General features: G+C 50.0%; 6 protein-coding genes across 6 annotated transcripts; 2 read left to right on the forward strand and 4 right to left on the reverse strand.

The window, feature by feature from the left end:
• Positions 1–137: 137 nt before the first annotated feature.
• K460DRAFT_360951 (phosphate permease) lies at positions 138–2,284 on the reverse strand. The gene is made up of 3 exons (XM_040932371.1): positions 2,038–2,284; positions 533–1,984; positions 138–479 (listed from the first exon to the last, which is right to left on the reverse strand). Exons 1-3 carry the CDS (start codon positions 2,117–2,119, stop codon positions 232–234), a joined length of 1,782 nt encoding a protein of 593 aa, XP_040792656.1. The 5' UTR covers positions 2,120–2,284; the 3' UTR covers positions 138–231.
• Positions 2,285–7,827: 5,543 nt separating this feature from the next.
• On the reverse strand, positions 7,828–8,058 carry K460DRAFT_266404 (uncharacterized protein; the record flags this gene model as incomplete). Its single annotated transcript, XM_040927509.1, has 1 exon — positions 7,828–8,058. A coding segment is annotated over one exon (231 nt), but the record flags the coding sequence as incomplete, so codon positions are not given.
• A 1,956-nt stretch (positions 8,059–10,014) lies between these two features.
• Positions 10,015–12,076, reverse strand: K460DRAFT_300801 (uncharacterized protein; the record flags this gene model as incomplete). The annotated part of the gene is made up of 4 exons (XM_040929844.1): positions 11,765–12,076; positions 11,655–11,710; positions 10,842–11,607; positions 10,015–10,793 (listed from the first exon to the last, which is right to left on the reverse strand). Coding segments are annotated over exons 1-4 (1,800 nt in total), but the record flags the coding sequence as incomplete, so codon positions are not given.
• Positions 12,077–13,138: 1,062 nt separating this feature from the next.
• K460DRAFT_271581 (N2227-domain-containing protein) lies at positions 13,139–14,435 on the reverse strand (the record flags this gene model as incomplete). The annotated part of the gene is made up of 3 exons (XM_040927740.1): positions 13,139–13,710; positions 13,762–14,140; positions 14,187–14,435. The coding sequence occupies 3 exons, from the start codon at positions 14,433–14,435 to the stop codon at positions 13,139–13,141; spliced, it is 1,200 nt and encodes a 399-aa protein (XP_040792659.1).
• A 1,605-nt stretch (positions 14,436–16,040) lies between these two features.
• Positions 16,041–17,342, forward strand: K460DRAFT_271677 (uncharacterized protein; the record flags this gene model as incomplete). The annotated part of the gene is made up of 2 exons (XM_040927748.1): positions 16,041–16,650; positions 16,702–17,342. The coding sequence occupies 2 exons, from the start codon at positions 16,041–16,043 to the stop codon at positions 17,340–17,342; spliced, it is 1,251 nt and encodes a 416-aa protein (XP_040792660.1).
• A 300-nt stretch (positions 17,343–17,642) lies between these two features.
• On the forward strand, positions 17,643–18,358 carry K460DRAFT_400184 (uncharacterized protein; the record flags this gene model as incomplete). The annotated part of the gene is made up of 2 exons (XM_040936300.1): positions 17,643–17,865; positions 17,919–18,358. The coding sequence occupies 2 exons, from the start codon at positions 17,643–17,645 to the stop codon at positions 18,356–18,358; spliced, it is 663 nt and encodes a 220-aa protein (XP_040792661.1).
• Between the last annotated feature and the right edge of the window lie 1,740 nt (positions 18,359–20,098).

The following is a 20,098-nucleotide window of genomic DNA, read 5'->3' on the forward strand; positions in this document are numbered from 1 at the left end:
TCACTGCAAAATGGGAGGGGAAGTTGTATTAGAGGATGTATATTGCCGACACGTATGACCTAGCCATCGCGAACGCTCACATAGAGTACAATGAAGTCTATCCCATGCATGTGCTAAAGAGCGAAACCAATGCTGTGAAAAAAAAGAGGGTATTCATAAACCGGACATTTTGAGAAGACGTAACTAAGAACCATGTATCAATGCATCATCGATATGCTAGCGGCGTACCGCTTAACGGAAGTGAGGAGCGTTGAGAATGATAGCCATGGACAGACCACCGATGGTACCGGCAATGGGGATGGTCATGATCCAGGAGAAGACCAAGAGGCCAACTCGCTGCCAGTTGACAGCCTTGATCGTTCCGTTGCAGAGACCGACACCGACGGTAGCACCGGTAATGCACATGGACGTTGAGACAGGGAGCGAGTATTGCGAGAAGATCAGGACAGTAAGAGCAGCACCCATCTCCATGGAGCAACCTGTTGAGAATTAGCATTTGCAAGAATTGTTGAATGGAGTGAATAATGCATACCTCTGCTAGGAGAGTGGTAAGTGATCTTATTACCCATGACCTTCATGATGTTGTAACCGTAGGTGATGAGACCCAGAGACAGAGTGGCGGAGAGAACAGCAAGCTGCCAGATGGGTACAGGTGCCTTGGAAGAAGCGGCACTGCCAGTGTTCCAGGCCGAGTAGATAACAGCCCAAGGACCGACAGCGTTACCGATATCGTTGGCACCGTGAGCGAAGGAGGCAGTGCAGGCAGTGAGAACCTGCACGAAGGAGTAGGTGTGCTCGACCTCGTTGGAGTACTTCTTAGCGTGGCTGTAAACGCGCTCCATACGCTTGCCCTCGGGAGTGCCGTGGATACCAGTCTGGGCGGCGTGGATATCGTAGTTTACACCGTAGAGGCAACCGACGACCAGCATGGCGGGAATGCGCTTGAGGGTGATGACCATGTTCTTCTTCTCATAGATCTCACCGGTCTGGATCTTGTTCTCGTGGAGGTAGCGCATGGCCCAGCCGAGGGGGCCGCGCTTGTTGCGAAGCTTCGCGTGGAAACGTTCCTGGCCTTGAGCGACAAGCTCCTTGTAACTAAGCTGGCGGTGCTCGGCAATGACAGCGGCCTTCTCGGTATCGTGACCAACAACGCCATTGTCGGAGTCAGAGAGAGACTCGGCGGGCTTCAGCTCGTCATCGTGCTGAACAACAGCGTAGTCGGGAACAACAGCAGCCTCGGCGCCCTCGACAGCGGGACGACGGAAGAGGAGAGGTCCCTGGAAGACGTGCCACCAGCGAACGGTGTGGTCGCGCTTGACAACCTTGGCGTGGAGGTAGGGCACGAAGAAGAGGAAGGCGAGACCGGCAAGACCAACACCGCAGGAAACGGTGACGGTAGCGACATACCACGCGGGCTTCTTGTTGAGACCGAGCTTGGGCGATCCCTTGTAGACGATGGATAGTGTGCAAATGGTACCGGCGATCAAGAAGAAGAAGGGCGCGGTCCAGATAGCCCATGGGATGGGGTTCTTGCGTAGATGGACCGTGAGCTTGATTAACATGAAGATGATGGCGCCGAAGCAGGCAGAGGCAGCGGGAGCCATTCCAAGACCAGCGAAGATGGCACCGAGACCCTTGCCCTTGTTCCATCCCCACTGGACCTTGGAGGCGCCAGCAACAGCGACACCGACACCAGCGACGGAAGAAATGAGCGAGTAGGACGACGAAACGTGAGCGGAGTGCTTGGTACACCACATGACCCAGATGGAGGCACCGGCAAGAGCACAAGTGAAGGCAAGCATCTGAACACCGGCGTTACCCTTGAAGGCATTGTTGGGGATGATTCCGTTCTTGATCGTCTCGGCAGTACGGGCACCGACAGTGATGGCACCGACCATCTCGAAGATGGTACCGAGAATCATGGCCTGGCGGTAGGAGACGGAGCGGGATGAGACGGAGGTAGCCCACGCGTTGGCGACATCGTCTTGGAACTGTTAGCACAGAGATTGGGACAGAGGCGACAGCAAGGCTACTTACTAGCACCATTGTTGTAGGCATCGAGCAGGGCAAAGAATGTGCCGATGGCGAAGACATAGTCGTATTGGCCGAGGCGCGGCATCTTGAATGATCCTCTGCGGTTGCAGGTAGCTCTCAGAGATTAAAGAGTGGTGGTACGGAGCTGGAGCTGGGATGCAGAACAAGGGGAGTCTGTGAGACGGTTATATATGTGTGCAATCCGTGTGCGGCGGCTTGGGGGTCGCGTCGGCGCTGAGCGTGCTACTCTCGCGCTGCCAAAGTGACAGGCTCCAGGCCTGGGGGTGACATTGAGCGAATCCGCCGCGCCCATCGTTCACCCACCCGGTCAGCCACATACAGGGCAGACAGCAATGCGAGAGCAACGTGCTATTAACTGAGCACTCTGACTGGCTGAGGCCGGGCAGCGGAGGGCCCGAGTCGGGATTTCCGCCAAGGACAGATGTGTCTTGGCTACCGTTAGCGAGAATCTTCAGTAGTGTAGCTTCGTCCGGCTCAAGCAAAATTGGCAGAACGGAGGAGGAGCTTAGGTAGGTGGGGCTTCGAGTCCTCTGAGAAGACATGTTGCCGGCACTATCCCCTTGGCAGGCCTGCGTAGTCTTCTTGGCTGGCTGCGACGCTGCTGGGCGGAACTATCTCCAGTGTAGCATTCGGCCAATCACATCTGCGTCTCAGCCCACGCTTTCTATATCAACCTCTGATTTCCCACTTCGACCGTCCTCCTCGCCAGGGCTTGCAGTCGCCCCGATTCTGTGCCCTTTTTCCCCACGCACATTGGTAGGCGCCCCTCTCAATCTTACTTGCCAGAACTTCCCTCTAACGATTATCAACAGACCTTGCAGGCTCGAGAAAATCGCTCTCCATGGCTGTAATTCGCTAGCGGCATTGAGAAGTGCCGCTTCTAGAAGTAAAGCCTCGCGAGCACGGTATCTGCTTTCGCCTGCCTTTGTCTCAATGACCGCGTTGTCGGAATAAGAACCGAGCTTGTAACTGTTGAACCAACAGTAACACTCGAACCGACCACCAGGCACACGGAGTGGGCCGGAATCTTTTCATGGGAGCCAAAGTGTCGTGGTGCTGGCTTTCGTGCTGGCTGCTTCTGTCGTAGCTGCAATGCGGCCATCGAGCAGCATCATACCATAGGAGTGAATATGGCGAGTATAAGCCTCAGCCTCGAAAGGAGCCGTTCACTGGGCTGACACGAGGGAGAATGCCTCGCGGGCACTGTCTCTCGTTGCGCCAGGGCTGCCCAAGTTGAAGTTTGCACATATTGGAGACGCCTTCTAACCAGCCTCGTTGTTGCACTGCCTTCCCAATTCTGGAAGACTGCGATTAATTCCATATCGTGCTAGCTTCAGGCCCCATTGGCTGCATGTTTGAGAGAATTTGCCAGCCCATTTCGTTGTGGTGGGCTAGTGGCATGCACGAGTTCCTCCAGCGTCGAGTCTCCACTTGCATCTCTCCACCTGCATGGTTGATCGTGATGGAATATGGTCGCCACATATGGGCCTCAACCCCTTGGCGTAGGTAAAACCAAGAGATCCAGGGACATGTCGGGATGAGCGATGATGTCGAAATCATGAGACACTGTCCATTAGGTTACGACCTGGGAACGCCTGGCGGTTTTGAGACCTTCCACAGTATGATTAACAAACCCAGCTGGCATACAGCGGTAGCTCTTAAAACCAGTCAATATCCGAGAACCAGATCTAGGAGTGGAGCAGCTGCGAAGATGGCTGTCTTCAGGGTCTCCGGGTCAGGGCAGCACCAGTCTCAACGGCGCCGTCCGTAAGTACAGCACACGTGCGACGCTATCGCCTGGAACATGAGTTGTCGACCCACATGTCCAGCATGTTCTCGTAATCAATGTACCTCGAGGCGCATGTCTCCGCGTCTAGCCATATTACCCTCAACAGCGCACAGCCTGTCATTCAAGGTGGCCTTATACCAGGGTCTGCGAGTCAATCTTGGGATGATGGGCTTGATGGAACGGACGCCTTGCCCAAAGACGCTTGCGACGCCGTCGTACACGCCGCATTCAGTACCACGGTGAGCGCGGGGCTACATGACCATGAGCTGAGACCCAATACTGTCTCCGCACCTGCGTAAATGGACTGCTCAGTAGCCCAGACCGACGAGTAAGGAAGCATATTTGTGGAAGGTAATGAATTATACATAGGAAGAGGTTGTTGTGTAGTGCAATACGACAGCGACCTCCAGGGCGGGCCTTCAAATCCCTCGAAGACGCTAGTCCGGACATGGGTTAGGTGTCTTGCAAGGTTGGAACTCGACTATTGGAAGGACCGACCCAGGAACATCAACCACATAGAATGCCACAACATCGACAAAGACAGCCAGAGAAGAGGAGATTCGTGTGAACACCTCTAGATATCTACAGAGGATGGAGCTATGCCCTCCGAGCCCGCGAACGTCGTCAACACAAGCTCAAGGGCCCTGTCAGTCGAGCCTTGCGAATTCTTGACCTTCCTCCTCCAAGACCCAGCGTTGCCGACTTCCGTCTTCGCCCTCCCATCACAATCGATGCACATCACCCTGTACATAAACACACTTGGCTCCTCACTAAGCTTCGCCATAGGGCTTGAGGATCCGTTCTTGGGTTTATTGCAAGCGTTGTTTTGTTACTGGCGTCCGGCTTGGTTGCTGCCACCCATAGCATGAGTCGAGAATGTCCGAAGAAGTAATCATCCACGGCTTGGTGGCACTAAATTACTACAGGTACCACTAGCTTCAGCTGCTCGCTGACAGTGTTCGCCTGATGGTGTTCACCAGCACTACCTGTTCAGCCCCGTGTTCCAAAAAGTAAGATCGCTACAATCATTTGCTTCCTCAAGTATTTGAGATCGTAAAATATGGTGTCATGTTGCAGTCGTGAGCGACTGCGACGTTGATTCATTCCCCGTGTTTTCCCATGACCTTCACGTCCTTCCTTCTGCATTTGCTCACACATTCTTATCTACCGGGAACGCACCAGGGACATGTCCAAACTGATGCATTTTCCATCCTTTTGTTTGCGGTGTCGAGGCGTTCTCCCCAAGGATCGCCGGCTGTGCTTTCCCCGGTCGTGCCATAACCGAGATGGCCGTAGCTAGTTCATGCACGGCACTGTCTTGCTTAATTGCACCGCCAGCACCCTCCTTACTCTCTATAACAGATCCATCTCCCGGCGTAATCTGTATACCCTTGTTCATCGTAGTACCTTGACCCTCAAACCTTACGCCGTTGACGAAATTTACTCTCGCCGTTTCGCCCTCTATCTTTACTCCGTCCAGCTGCAGGAATGCTGTTTTGGCATCTTCAACTGTTGCAAACAAGATGAAAGTGATGTCCGACAACTCTCCAGTATCTGCATGAGTGATGCGCTTGTAGGCTGCGATTTCGATCGGACACAAGAGGGTGGAGATGCCAGAGGTCATGGCACCTGAAGGTAGGTTGTGAATTGAGAGAATGCGGCCTGGTACGGAGGGCTTCTTCGACTTTTTCGTGGGCGTAGTGGCGGGGAGAGAGGAGGGACTAGTATGACTTGGTCCGGCGGTCGAGGATCTAGCTGTCGCGTGTAGAGTCTGTGGAAGGTCCTGTGAGTGCCTAGCTACGCTGAGACTGGGGATGAATGAACTACATTGCCTTTCTGCATGCTCTCATGCCCATTGCTTGCGCGTCCGTGTCGTCTACGACCCATATTGAGTGGGAACCAGCTGCCAAGCACTAGGATTGAGCAATTGTTGCCGTTCGTTGTGAAATGGGGTTCAGCGGGTGCCCGCTTTGGAAAAACGTAGCTTGTAGTTGGTTGCTGGTGTACACTCGATGCGAAGAAGCGGGGCACTGGTATGAAATGAGAGAGCAGATGCGTTCCTTGAAGATGATAACCCTTCAAGTGCCCGAAACGCGCGCAAATGTTTGCTGCCTGTCCTTGACGCGGTATCACGTGGACAGTGCGTCATTCTCTGAGCTGCAACTAGAGCAGGGGCGTACGGCGACTAAAATATCTGTAAGCACGTTCGAAGCGTGAAAATATAGTTGAACAAGGCAAGACTACCGAATAGCAAGACAACATAGGGAAGAGATAACTAAAGCACAAGAAAGTGGCCAAACGAAGTGCTATGCTTAACTATCCGTCTTTTCTGATATCCCTAATTGAGAACACCAAAGTTTTTCACTCATGAATTCAAGCTGGAGAAAGCGAAATGGGTATCTGCGAACCATGCAAACCCGGTCACCGTGAAATGAAAAGAAATACATCTGTTCTACGTAATCGACATGGTTGTGAAATCAATACTGTGATTAAGAAGGTGCGTGAATTGCACGCACAAATTCCTGGGCCCAAAAGTCTTGAAGAGAAAGACAGAAAATGGACGGTACCTGCCGGAAAGAGAAAACGATGAACAAGTGTCGTCATCATGCTAATCCCAAGAGCGCCAATTACTACAATATCATGACCGATCTGCTGTTCGCACCTGAAAACAAGCCCCCACCCAGGCCACCCTCGCGGATGATACGATCAGCGACTGTATCGTGGTGCTCAAAACCTTCATTACCGTGAAGTAGGTTAGACTGGAAACTGCCCCACTCCTCCGGCGAGAACATATTGTCCTTGTTGCCCGATAGGTTCCAGTTCTCGTGTTTGGGAGGCTCTGCGATTGATTAGCTTTGAGTTCATTTGACTGACTGACCTATGTTGAACTTACTGGTTGTGTCGATGCCGGCGGGAACACCGCGAGGACGCCCGTAATTAAGGCGGGCGACAGGATCGGCTATGCTTGGAGCAGCCTGGTGACGGTCGGCCTCGAGAGGGATCACATCGACGGTAGGCTCAGCTTTCGCCTCCACCCGCTTTGGTGGACCTTTGGCAGCTTGATGATGATGCGAAGGGTTGACTTGGCTTGGCACCAACTTGTTACGCATGATCTCATGAAGCGCTTGTAGCCGCTCTGGTGGGCCATCCCACATAACCTTCTTTGAGCTACCCTTGCAGTTGATTGTCTTATCGGTCTTCGCATTCATATCATCTTGAACAGGTCCAGGAGTGCCAGGATTTAGCGGTGAAAGCTTATTCTCCCGTTGCTGCTCATTCGTATTCGGTTTGCTGAGCAAATGTGGGAGACTGTCATTTCTGAATGAATTTGGTACAGATGGCTGAGTAGTACGCGCGATGTTGGAGCCTAGATCCTGATCACTGGACAACGCGCCGACGTTAGGTTGCTGAGGAGCCAGCGGAGGGAAGACTATACATAATTAGCATGTATTGAGCCAGCCTATGTCTAACAAAGCCTGTGACGACTGGTGTTTTGTAACTAGTCAAGATCGGGGTAACATACCTTTAACGAGATCCTGCATCTCTACACTAATGAAGACACCCCTTACCTCGACCTTCTCACCCATCTTTTGTAAAAGAGTATTAAGCTCAGTCTCACACTTCATGTTCATGATGGCCTTGGAATAATACTTGCCGTTACTCGTGAGCACCATGCGATTTATAGAACGTATCGTAAAGCCACTAAGACAGGCACGAATATAATTGTCGTCCGTGCCTTGGGGGATACTAGTGATGTAGAAGATACGGCTCGTCACGTTATATTTACGAGGGGTATGAGTGAGGACAGGGAACTCGGTCTCAACAAGTTCTAGAGCAACGTTTCCAGTAGTCTCTGAGGTCATGGGAGGTAGTGCCTCATTCTTGTGCACAAAGCCGGATTTATCGTCCTTGACTACACACATTTATTAGTATTTGTAAATTCCTCCAAAAATGGACAACTTACTGATATACGTATCACTCGGCGCGGGCTGGATCCTGATACGGCGCCCAAGAATACATTGACCACTTAGTCGCTCCGCTTCGATTCGCTGGGTCTGAGTAGCAAACAGTACATAGACGACGGACTCGGTCTTAGTTCGCAAATTCTTGTCTCGGATCTGGTCGATGATTGTGAAATGGCTGAAGAAGCTCGAAATGTCTTCTGGCGTCGCATCAAAGTGTACGTTGGTGATTCGGATGATCCGATCATTGGCGCGACCAGTGTCACTGAGGGAGAGATTGGCGCGACTCATTTTAACGATAGATCGGAACCCAAGAAGTAAAGAGTATGGCGGGCGGGAGTGAGAAGTTGCAGAGCTGAGTTGATATATGTAGGCGGTGGAGTGGAGAGCTGCCCAAAAGAGTTGAGAGTGCCAGAATTTATTGTGCGGATGAGCAAGACAACCTATGTATAGGTAGGAAGGATTTTGTAGGTCAGTGCGTCATGCAAACGACTAGAGCATGTGATTATGTTGTGTTTTGTGGGAGTGAAAGAATGATGTGTACTGGCTCGGAGTGAGGAACAAGCTAGAAGTGCGTGGGCCCTAGTTTCTCAGGGTACCTAGAAAGTCATTATTTCCCTCGCGGCTTTTTTGGAAGCCCCATAGCGAGACATCAGCTCAGTCGCGCAGCACACCAAACGAAATGTTGCAGGAAAGTATACAACACAAGAAAGGAAAATTTCTACTTAGAAGAAGAGCACATGCTGATTATACACTTCGTGTCAAAATCACGAACTTAGGTGAAGAGTAGTCAGGAGCGTACGCCATGATACGCAGCATGGAAAAAGAACAGCGAATGAAAGGAGCCGCAGCAGGAAGTCTCGTGTGGATCGCGACTCGAAATCGAAGCGGGCTCGAGACTTTGTTAGTGCAATAGAATTGATATATATGTGTGCAGGTCATGAAAAGAACATCGAATAGCGGTGATGAGACGAGGTATAGAAGTCGGAAACCTGGGCACCGAGTGCCATACTAGCGCTGAGCTAAGGCTAATGGCATGACAATCGTGCGTCCAACTACAATTAACTGCTGTTGTATACTGCTTACGGGATGGTAGAGCGGCCACCTCGCCCCCAGGTGACAGCGACTCCTCAAGCTTCAGTTCCATTACTGTGCCTACACTTCGTCGCGTCCTAACAATTGAGTACACTATATATACTATGAACGACGCAGATGTATTTGGATCAAGCCAAGGAACTACCACTTTTATAATCGGTCATGAAATTTTCTAATGCCACCCAAGAATACTCTGTGTTTTCTTCCGTACAGCTTCGGTGTTTACTGTATCAGGTAAGCGTACAGCCGGCCCTAGAAATGGAGAGAAATTTTGGAATAGTTACTCTGCAATTCTATCTGAGGCGGAATCAACATGCTCCACACTGTAGTCTCCGCTGCCATCAAAAACATAATCTTTCGGTTCGATTTCCACCGCTCCCCATTCAAATAACTGCATCTCGAGCTTCTCACGCACAGATTCATCAAGACCCAGTTCATCTTTTAATTCCCCTCGGTAGCCACAGTCGAAATGCTTGATGATGTGGAGTGGACTCACCCCATGGAGATGATTGAACCGTTCCATGAGCGTACCTTGTTCCCATCCCGAGCCATTTGCCCCTGTAGCATTAGGCTCGGCGCCAGAATCCAAGAGTGTTTTCACGCCTTGCAAGTCCCAGCATGATGTAGCGATCTGAAGAGGAGTTATAAAAGCTTTCTCTGGACCGTTGGCGCTTGCTCCTAAGCGCAACAACCTTTCAAGACTACATGACTTATCGCAGTCGGAGCGATCGTGGAAGCCAATGTAAAGTAGTAAAATCTTTGAAAGATCGAAATGAGTCGCACCATATTCAGATATCAGGTTCAGAATGAGGTCAAAGGTTTGTGGCTGCTTGGATGCCCATTGCGCAACCACTTCAGGTACCGATCCTACAAATTTGTACGACTCCGCTAGATCGTAGTCGAATATATACCAGACGGGTTTTTTGATACAAAGTTGCTGCTTAAGAACAGTCAGGATTGAATGCTTCCTTGCGAAGGCGAGCGCAAGATGTGGTGTATCATCAACTGATATATTAAGAAAGCTAAGGAAGATCGCAGGCCTTGGGTCGGAGATTTGACTCCAATCGATTGCCCAGAATTGGAATTCTTCAGGGACACCATTTCCTGCACTTAAACGAATTTCGAGATCAAGATGTACGGTAGTGAGTAAAGTGACGAGATCGCCATAAGATGGTCTGTGAGGATTCACAAGTGCTTCACTCAACTCCATCAAAGCTGGATCAGAAGAGCTGACTTTAGAGTAGACGTGAAGCTGTAAAATAGAGGAGACTCCACAATAGACGTTGAAGTTTGAACGGAGGAGACCGTGGATGACCTCAACTTCTTCATCCTGGTCGTCACATCCATCCAACATATCTGGTGGAATTGAGAGTGCTTGGTGGAGTGCAATGCCCGCGAAATGTTTTTGTATTCTTTCCTGCTGAAGAGCAAAGAATGAAACTCGTTTCTGGGCTATTCGAGGGGAGTTAAGGTACTCTTTGACAGTATAATGTGCGAACGAGACCGTGTTCTGCCGGGGGTCGTCGATGTTGGGTCGACGGGTTCTTGGCCAAGGTTTTTGCTCAACAAGAATAAGGCAACCACAGCGCTCGCGTAAGCCCTCAAAGTCATGGAGCTGATCTGATCCAGGGAATAGAGAGTCAACAGTACTTTGTTGAACTGCCAGGAGTAATGTGTTAAGAGGAATGTTATCGCCAAACAGGTCATTGTGATAGACCATCCAGTGGAAAACGTGCTGCACGGATAACCAATCCTCTTCGGGTATTGCAAGAAAGATAAGCTCATACGTTTCGTCAAGTGTCCTGGGGAGATTCGAGAGAGCTGCACTGATGGCTGAGGCATCAGGCCTTGTCCGTCTAAGAATGTCGAGTTGACAGGCAGCCCAGCGGAACCTAAGGGCAGATGAGCTACAGCAATGCACGAGGTGGCGAAATACTTACATTCCCTTTGCTTTTTTGGGTATCGTAGCTTGCAGTTCGCGCCTCAGATCATCCGGCCAACGTTGGTATCTTGGATCCGACTGGACTGTGGAGTGGACGAGAGTCCCAATATCCTCTTCTACAAAGGGGTTTGACATGGTGATGGGGATAGAACAGCCTTCCAAGACTTGTTCAATATCAATATACTCTCGGCTAGTGACGAGTAGTCCTATAGAGGAAAACCGAGCGTCTGTGGAGAGATCGCGGATGACGCGGAGCAAGTCGGCTCGAGGCATACTCTCATCCACCGCATCCAGTACAATAAAAACTCTTTCGAATCCTTTTATGATGCTATGTAGTATTGAGAGGAGGGATGACAGGTTCGGCGTTTTACCCGACTTGTACATAATCTGAAGATCCTCGGGTACCTTTGTAGACTGTCTGGAAATTTCAACAATAATCCAGCGTAGGAAGTGTGATGCTTCATCCTGGTTATGACCAAAGTAGCAGTAGTAGTATGCATGACCAAACCTCGCACTGTCAGTTGACGAAGAAGCACAATGCTTCTCGATTTCTTCTGCCAAATGAGAGGCTAGAATCGACTTTCCAGCCCCAGGGATACCGTGGATCCACAAACAACGATACTTTCCTTCGATCCATAAAGGCCATTGAGGGGTTCGAAGCATCCAGGTAGCGGTTCCGGGCTCATAAAGGTTCTGAGACCGGTTATGGATGTCAGACGGATTGGTGGTTGCAAGCCACCTGTAAAGGTCTCTACGCTCGCTGTCTACGTCTACTCAGCAGAGGTACTGCCAAAAAATGAAAGCTTCTTACCAGTGAGAAGGTCTTGGATCTGTTCAGTTTTCTGCTTGACATCTTTCAAATCTTGACTAAACAGAAGGTCAGTCAACTACCCCACCCAGCAACATGAAACTGAGACATACACAAATTCTGCGGTGAGTGCTAGATTGATCGTCGTCTTGTGTTGTATGATTTCCTGCAATAGCTTCTTTGCTTTTCCTGTCTTCAGCGGCCACGCCAGTGCTGCAACAGCGGCATCAAGCTTGCGCGGTTTCGAGCTTTGACCGTTCACCGAAACCGCTGCAGGTGGTAACAATGTCTCAAGCTCTTTCAGCGCCTTCATACACCCTTCGATTGGGTCCGTGACGTCAGCAAGCTGTTCCAATAAAGCCGAGTTAGCGATGTTGGGTTGCGTCAAGTACTGCAGACTCTTGGCGATTCCCTTGAGTGTGGATATTTCAATGAGTATCACTCGGAGGTCTGACGACGCCCCGTCGACCGCATCAATGTAGAATTGACAGGCCGAGATGATTGCCTTGGAGATCTGGACAATGGCGATGATACTGCCTACCACACCGAGCGTCTCGGCGACCGGCATGGTTACAGCGTGCAGGAGTGGATCCTTGTCGGCGATGATCAGGCTAGAGATCTGGGGCGTCCGTAATCCAGGTGGGGATAATTATCAGGCCCTTGATCGATAATTCAGTAGATATTGAAGGTCGATTGATGTAGGTAAGAATGGAAAGCTCGTGGTTAGAAACGAGAACGAAGAGCGGTAATCATCGCTGTAGGAGGGATGTTCCTTGAGGTGGGGTCGTGGCTGAGGAATACAGGCTGACACTGTAATGCCCTCAGCCTTCTGACCCTTGTCGACCTCGCGGTTGCTGGATAGGACAGACAGCACGATGCGCTGGCAAGTTTGGGCCGCGCAATTTTTCTTTCTAGACACTTTACAATGCGATTTAATGAGATCAACTGAAGCCTTGGCCACAGCTAAATTTTCGACCGGCGATCTTGAAGGGGCGCTCCAATTCTGCCCTGCCAGCACCAATTCGGCGGTCCGAGACCTTGCACCACCGCCACTGCCTCCACATCTCATCGCGGGGCGCAGTTTGGTGAACCGCAATTCCACACTGCCTCGCATGCTGTGGACTCAAACATGCAGTTATTCCGTCACGACGTGTTCGCGTTTCCTCTGAGTATTATCCAGCGCACCCTGGAACGTGCAAAAACAGCCAGCGCATCTTTTCCGACATCGCCAAAACTACTAACTCATGGTATCCTCTCGTTCGAAATATCATTTGGATTACATGGTGTGTGAACCTCGCGATCTACCTGCTACGCACCCGAGCTTCATCTTTTGCCATTGCCATCTTATTCTGTCACGCACTTCCTCCAGTAACAGGGCTCGTGTGGTGGTCGTAAGCGGCTGCCTGGTGACATGCGACACTGTGAGTCCTTCCACGGCTGTATCTGTAATAATTCTTTTACGACGTGGGTCCGTATTAACCCCCAACTTAATTCTTCTTGGCCACCCAAACCTGCGCTAAATACGCATTCCTCGTCAAAGCCCTCTTGTTGAACCCATACCCCGCCTCTTTGCTCCTGACCTTTTTCTCTGGAAACGTTAGGCTTCCACATTCATCAGCCAAGTCTTCGAATTCGAATCCCATTTCGTCCACTACAGCGATAATTTCATCCAGACTCAGCTGGACAAATGGTCCCGTACCGTACAGCAGGGGTCCGAAGTTGACCCATCTACCACCGCGCCTCAGCAAGCGATGGATGGTGTCCAAATATGCCATGAGATTGCGTGCCGTGTCGATGAAGAAGTGGGTGACGATGATATCGTAGTGGCCTTCTTGGCCATTGAATGCTGTGTTGAAGTCCCCCTCAACAAGCAAAACGCCTGGGTTTAGAGGCGCATTAGGTGCTGTGATTTCGCGAAGCATATCATCTGTCGTAGCGTGGTGCGACATGCCGTCGATGAAGGGGTGTATAGCGAAAAACTTCCGGTTTCTGTATGTTTCCATGTGCCGGTAGCCGATGTTCATGTACATCGACCATTCGTTCACCGTCACCTCAAATCCTAATATGGCATAAGCAATCATATCGTGACCAAAGGTATGGGGACGTCTACCTCCCAGGTTCGCGACTTCATGCCCTAAACGACCGAGCCCTGATCCGGGAAGGAGGACCTTGAGCGGCTTGCCTTCGGATAACTCCACCTTCAGCATGTCTAGTGTGCTTAGGATACATGGGAACGCTTCATTTCTTTCTTTGACTCCCTCATCTGCCCAATCTCTGACGAAGTGCTTCAGTGTTTGTGTGACGCTCATCTTGTCAGCTAGTCGGCCGTCCTGCGATGCCTGTTTCATGTGATCATCTAGCTCCTGCTGATCGATCCTGTAGAATTGCATAGCACTCGCGACTATGCTTTTGCAAATAGCCCCATTTGTGTGAATCAGTTCTTCGATATCATCGAGCTTCTTTCTGTACTCGACTCTTCTTTCTAGAATCTATGAATAATCAGCAGGTATCGTAGCGCGGCTTAGGATAACTGACCCTTTTCTGCTTCTTTCCTACATTATTGTACAAGCTGCGCCACCTGCCCAGCTCGACCATGTTGCGCTCGGTATAATTGTTAAAACCAAACAGTGCTTCTAGTAGCCGATAGCGAGGGTGACTCGTTCCCCATTTGCCATTCTTGCGATCCATTCGTTTCATCAAATGAGCCTTCTCCTGTCGATGTCTTGCTGAATCGAATGCCTCGCTCGGAGGCATTGAACCTATCGAGAGCGGGCCTTGTGCCATATGAGCCTCCGCACCCAATTCAGTCTCCAATATTTTCTCGATGTCATCAGTCGGTGTTACTTGATGTCCAGTCCTCGATGCCTGTGTGCTAGCAAAAGCCAACAAGGTGGCGTTTGCTAGGAGAAGTAGCAATGAGAGTATTGGCGACTTCATCCTGACCATATCGCAGATATTTTGAGAGAATCGAACGAAAGACTTCAGTGCATTGAAGAGTTCAGATTTAATTCCTGCATATGAGCACCATGTTGTCCGCCAAGCAGTGATTCGATTCTAGGCGCTAAGATGCGCTTGTTTGAAACCCCTCCTAGGACCTTTTGTCCTAAAACCTTTTTTTTCGCCGAGTATGGATGCGATCACGTGTAGGAGGCCGTGATTCTATGAAGGAGTTTAAATGTTGTGGTATGCGACTGTTCTAGTTTTTGACCTTTGATTGTATATCATGGGTGACGTCTACCTTTTTTTACTTCAAGTTCAATAGTCAGAATCCTATTGCCCTCTCCTTTCAAGTCTTATTTCAAGATGCACAAGTCAAAGCTAGTTTAACCTGCAGCTTCGCATCGGGAAAAGCTTGGATGTGAGGCCTCTCAGAGCGCAAGTGATGAGATTAGTCCCCAGAAAGGGTATCTAGCAAGTAGAAGAATTGGCCCTGATGGTTTCTATGTTAAAGATGACGATATGGAGAAGAAGGAACGCAATTGTGTTGCACCGTTGATAGGACGAGGTTCGAAATTGACACGAACTACACGGACCCCTTGCTTTGTCATGACCTAGCGGGGACGGGGAAGGTTAGCGCGCTCAGCTCCACACTCCACATCCCCACTATATTCATCGTGATCCATCTCGCAAATTGTGCCCAGACGATCTCACAGGGCGTGTCAAACAACGGATCTCGTGGGACGCGATCTCTGTGCTGATTGGACCATCAACGCTGAGTAGAATAACGTTGATGCCCGGAATTCCTTGGCCAAACAGCGCAGCAAATTGTACATCATGATCGATAAGAAGCTCAATATCGCTGTTTAGCTTAGTCTGAGAATGACAAGAGAATAATTAAGAATATGTGCGAAAGAGCGGCTGAGCCGTGGAGCTGCATATAGAAGGTATTGGAATGCTACGTAGCTGAACGATGATGAGGTTTGGAACCCTGGTTGGCGACCGTCTCGAAGCCTATCCTGGAAGAATCAATGTAATCACAAACATCTCCGCACTCAAAGTACTTTCACAGAACCAGCGATAGCTCAACTAGGGCGTAGGCGCTTTGAAAATCCTCTTTAGAACTGCGGATTCCCATGATGGTAACATGTAAATGCGTCTTAACCGCGTCAAAGCTCACGAGGTATGACTTGACAATTTGTGCGCTTACTAATAACGTAGGACCTGACGTATGCACCGAATGCTACCTAAGATTGGTAGGGAAACCGATTACAATCGTGTGAGCGTTTGGATTCACGTTCAGTCGCCTTCACACTCACTTCTGCTTATCTAATCACAACACAACGCAAACGCAAGCACCCCACAAACGCCCTGCAAACACTCGCAGTCTTATGTGTTTCAACGCACCCTAGTGCTCTACTATTCAACACACACAAAACCCCGATCCTAGCTATGGCTCGCCTTTCGGAAGAGCATTTCAAGAGCAATACTAGCACGCCCGCGCGCAAACCCAGTCGTTTCAAGGAGATATTCCGACACAGGCCAAGCACGAGCTCGAATTCAACAAGTCCAAACACGCTGACCAGCTCGGCGCCCATAGCCAGTCCGCTTGCGTCACCGAAGATGAGATTAGGCTTCGAAAAGGTGGGCTTGCTACCGAGTGAGCGTACATCTCTCGATGCTGCTAAACGCGAGCTAGAGAACAACGGCGGGTCCGCAGTCAGTGAGGCAATGGAGATGGAGGTACACGAGCTTTCGGGCGAGATTGCCCCGCACAACCTGGAAACAGGATTGAATATTTCAGGAACTACGCATGCAGATGAGGTAGCTGAGATGACAGGGAATCAAAAGCGCGGAAAGGAGGAACAGGGCTTCGAGCAGTCGTTTGAGAAATTCCTGAAACAGCGCAAGGAGCACACGGTGGGCGATCATAGTATGGCTGAGGGCTCGAGCTCGCAGATTCTCGAACCGGCGACCACGGAAACTACAATCGCGGGAGACAAGCAGCGTAAATCTGCGTCAGTAGGCTCTGAGAAAAATCAGTTTGAAGCTGTCGCGCAGCGTAAGATTCCCCTAACATAATCCATTCAACGTCATTCAAACTTACTAACAGCAGACGATACCTTCAAGAGTTCGAATGACCACAGTGATAGCCACATGGCCTTCCCATCCGACATGTTGAACGCCGATAACCCGCTCAGTCGTGGCATCCGCGAGTACGTCTCTAGCGAGGTCGCTGCAGCCCTAGTAGCGCATGAGCGCAAGCAAGTCTACCAGCTCCCAAAGACCGTCGATGCTCCGGGCCATATCACTTTCAACCTCGACATCTCTGGTCTCGCAAAGTCGGCTCGCCTCAATGTGGTCAAGATTACGGAAAACAAGCTCTCTATACTCGATGGACCGAAGAGCATCGGCCCACTGACAATCGCCCATTCCAGAATCGCCTGCGACATTCAGCTCAGTGTCATCGCCATTTACCTCACCTTCACACTCGGCGCTGCCTTTCTCGGTCCGAAGACCTTGCTACTCACCCTTTGGAGAATTGGTGTAGTTCTGACAGTCTATGCGGTAGTTATTCGTCGCCTAGATTGGAAGGATGATTCGCACAGTGATCTGATTCTTTCCCCTGTCTGCTACTTTGGTCGCGAAGTGCAGATTTTCAGCGGTGAAATGGCCAAAGACTTGGCGGAGACATTCTTTCAGTTGTCAGGAATTGCAGTGACAGACATAGATGGGCACCAGAAGGAAAAGTAGTCGTCTCAAGGAGGGTGCATTGTAACATAAGGAAGGCCCAGGCCTTGCGTTGCACGATGCTTCTAGGAATTAGCGCACTCCACCCTGGAATTGAGCAGATGATAAATTGAAACTTTTGTGTTCGCTTATTTAGGAGTGAAAGACAAGCTGTCGCGCGGGTTTCAGTGCGGAGGTCGTGCGCTAATAGCTGCATTACATAGCAAACACTCATAGTTCAAATTTGCAGACACGCACCTCACACTTCGCATCTTGTCTCAACTTGATCCCCGACAAATCAGATTATTCACTCATTGACTTGCAATGGCCCAACTCCAATTCCCGCACTTCCGAACGTGGTTGAAGGGATCTACGACACTTGTGCGCGAGATGCATCCACCGAACGAGCTTGGCGATGGACCTCGCACACCTTGTGAATTCATGCCGCAGTCAACACCTCCAGTCATGATCCTATCATCAACTTCGAGGCGCACGCATCGAAGCGTGGATGAGCGCGCAGTGCGGCTGCTTTCGTCAGTCGCCAATAGTAAGCTTTCAAAATGATGCAAGCCGATGAAAGATCTAACACATGCCCATTAGGCTTTCGGGATGATGACGAGGACTACGATGACATACGCGAGGCGGAACACAACGACTGCTCATATCTCGACATCAATCAAACGCCTATGACGCCGCCGATGACACCGGTGACGCCTACGACCGATACTTCGCTCAGCTCAATTTCCTCCATGTTCTCAGTCGACTGCTTCAAGAGCATTAGGTTGTACTCGCATTTCTCGTCACAAGCGTTCTACACACTTCTGGCATTCGTCCTTTCCCTCTTGACCTGTTTCCTAGTGGTGGCGCTTTTTGGGGTTGAGGGCATGAAGATCATACTGGGAGGCATGGTCTGGAAGTCTTGGGGTATATTGGCAGCTCTGAGTGATGTCTTAGAGATTGGAATAGAAGGTGCTGGATTTATCTGCGGGCGGGTTGTTGGGCGATTCGGACGGGGATTTGAAAGGGGATATAGCATCTGAACCGCCATGAGAACCCACCACCAAGAAGGCCTCTGCGGTCAGAGAGTAAGGGAAGGATAAGAGAGTATAGAGAAGAACAACCAGAATGATATCTAACTGGGCTGGCGCACTTCAATCACCCTTGACTCAAAAGTACAAAGACTCTGGTAAGACGGAGATTGCAGATAAGAATTTGGTTACAAGGAAACTTGAATTCATTCTCTGCTTCGAAAGCGTTGTAACACTCGGACCCATATAGTTTACCCTGCTCAGTTCGGATGGCAATGTGGTAAAGCAGACGACGGAGTTATTTGGGCAGGCCGAGGAAGCGAAACAGGATTTTGCGTGTTCATGGATAGTTTCTCACTCCTACTGATTATCATTCTATATATCAAAGAGTTTGTGTCCCTGGCAGTAAGGTTGGTGCCCTCCACGCGAGTCATGTCCACATTGTAGTCTCCCGGGATTTTCTGGAGCTTTACGCATTACGACAGGAAGTAAGAATCGAAGCGGACTAAAGGCATCTGTCCGTGTTGATTTTGGGGGCATTAGAAAGAACTAGGACTCAAAAGAAGGGACTTGCAAAGAAACGCTAGCGTGTTCCCAGTGACCCCGCTAAAGCATCAGAATCTCACTTTCCATACGTTCACCATCGAAACAAAAGAACCAAACAGCGCATATGCGTCATCCTTACGTCGGTCCTCAGCGAAATGGAAGTGTTAGACTCATCCCCCTTTCTCTCATTACCTACAGGATTGCGACTCATCATCTACGAGCACATACCTATTGTTGCGCAACATCAAACCTTCACTCGTGACTTCGAGCCTTTGCTACAACGAGACAGTGATGAACGGATAAAGAAAGCCTGGGCATTCACAATAGTTGTGGAAAGCGTCTCGCTTTCCATACTATCAACCTGCCGAAAGACGCGTTGCGAAGCTGCGGATATTATGAAAACAAAAGCCCGCGAAATCTTAGACAAGCCACCAAAACTATTATTGGACCTGGACTCATATTTGAGAATCAATATACATCCTGATATGGATTATTTGCATTCAATTGTACTGTACCATCCACGCGCGGAAGGGGAGTACGAGAAGCTTTGCAGCGTCATTGACCACATCAATACCTGCCTCCTGTTCGATGAACTTAATACGCATCTTACACCTCCACACATCCGACCCTGCTTACCTGCATGTATTCGCAGGGAACGTAATGCAGTTTCCGATTCCGGAGCACTCCGAAGTCTCTTAAATAAATTTCGCCGCCGCATCCTTCATCAACATTTACAGAAACAACGCGGGGATCACTAACCTTCCATCGAAGTTGCTATTACAAGGAACTTTCCAGAACCTGACCACCTGGCCGAAACGAATGAGTGTTCCGTATTCAAATCTTCCTACGAGTTATGGGAGGACCTCCAACCATGGAGCCTACGATATCGTCTTCGATATGTGAGCCACATGTTTCCTCACATAGATGATGAGTATCGCGAGATGGCAAGAGAAACTCTAGATTCGCCAAAAGTACTTTACGAATCATCCGTGCGACTTGTGGTGGGACCCTGCCTCGAATATAAGGAGTATTGCGAGCAATGGGTTCCAGGATGACTTTCAATAGATTATTAAAATGGGCGCCATTCGGGTAAATGCGTATATGATCCAGGTACTTAGGTCTGGTTGGTTTGAGAGCACACCACGTGAACAAACCTCTCTTGTCGGCTTATTTAGGGCCTGCCACCGCCATATACTACTGAATGGT

Source organism: Cucurbitaria berberidis, assembly GCF_010015615.1.
Source record: "Cucurbitaria berberidis CBS 394.84 unplaced genomic scaffold K460scaffold_1, whole genome shotgun sequence".
Taxonomy (NCBI): Eukaryota; Fungi; Ascomycota; class Dothideomycetes; order Pleosporales; family Cucurbitariaceae; genus Cucurbitaria; species Cucurbitaria berberidis.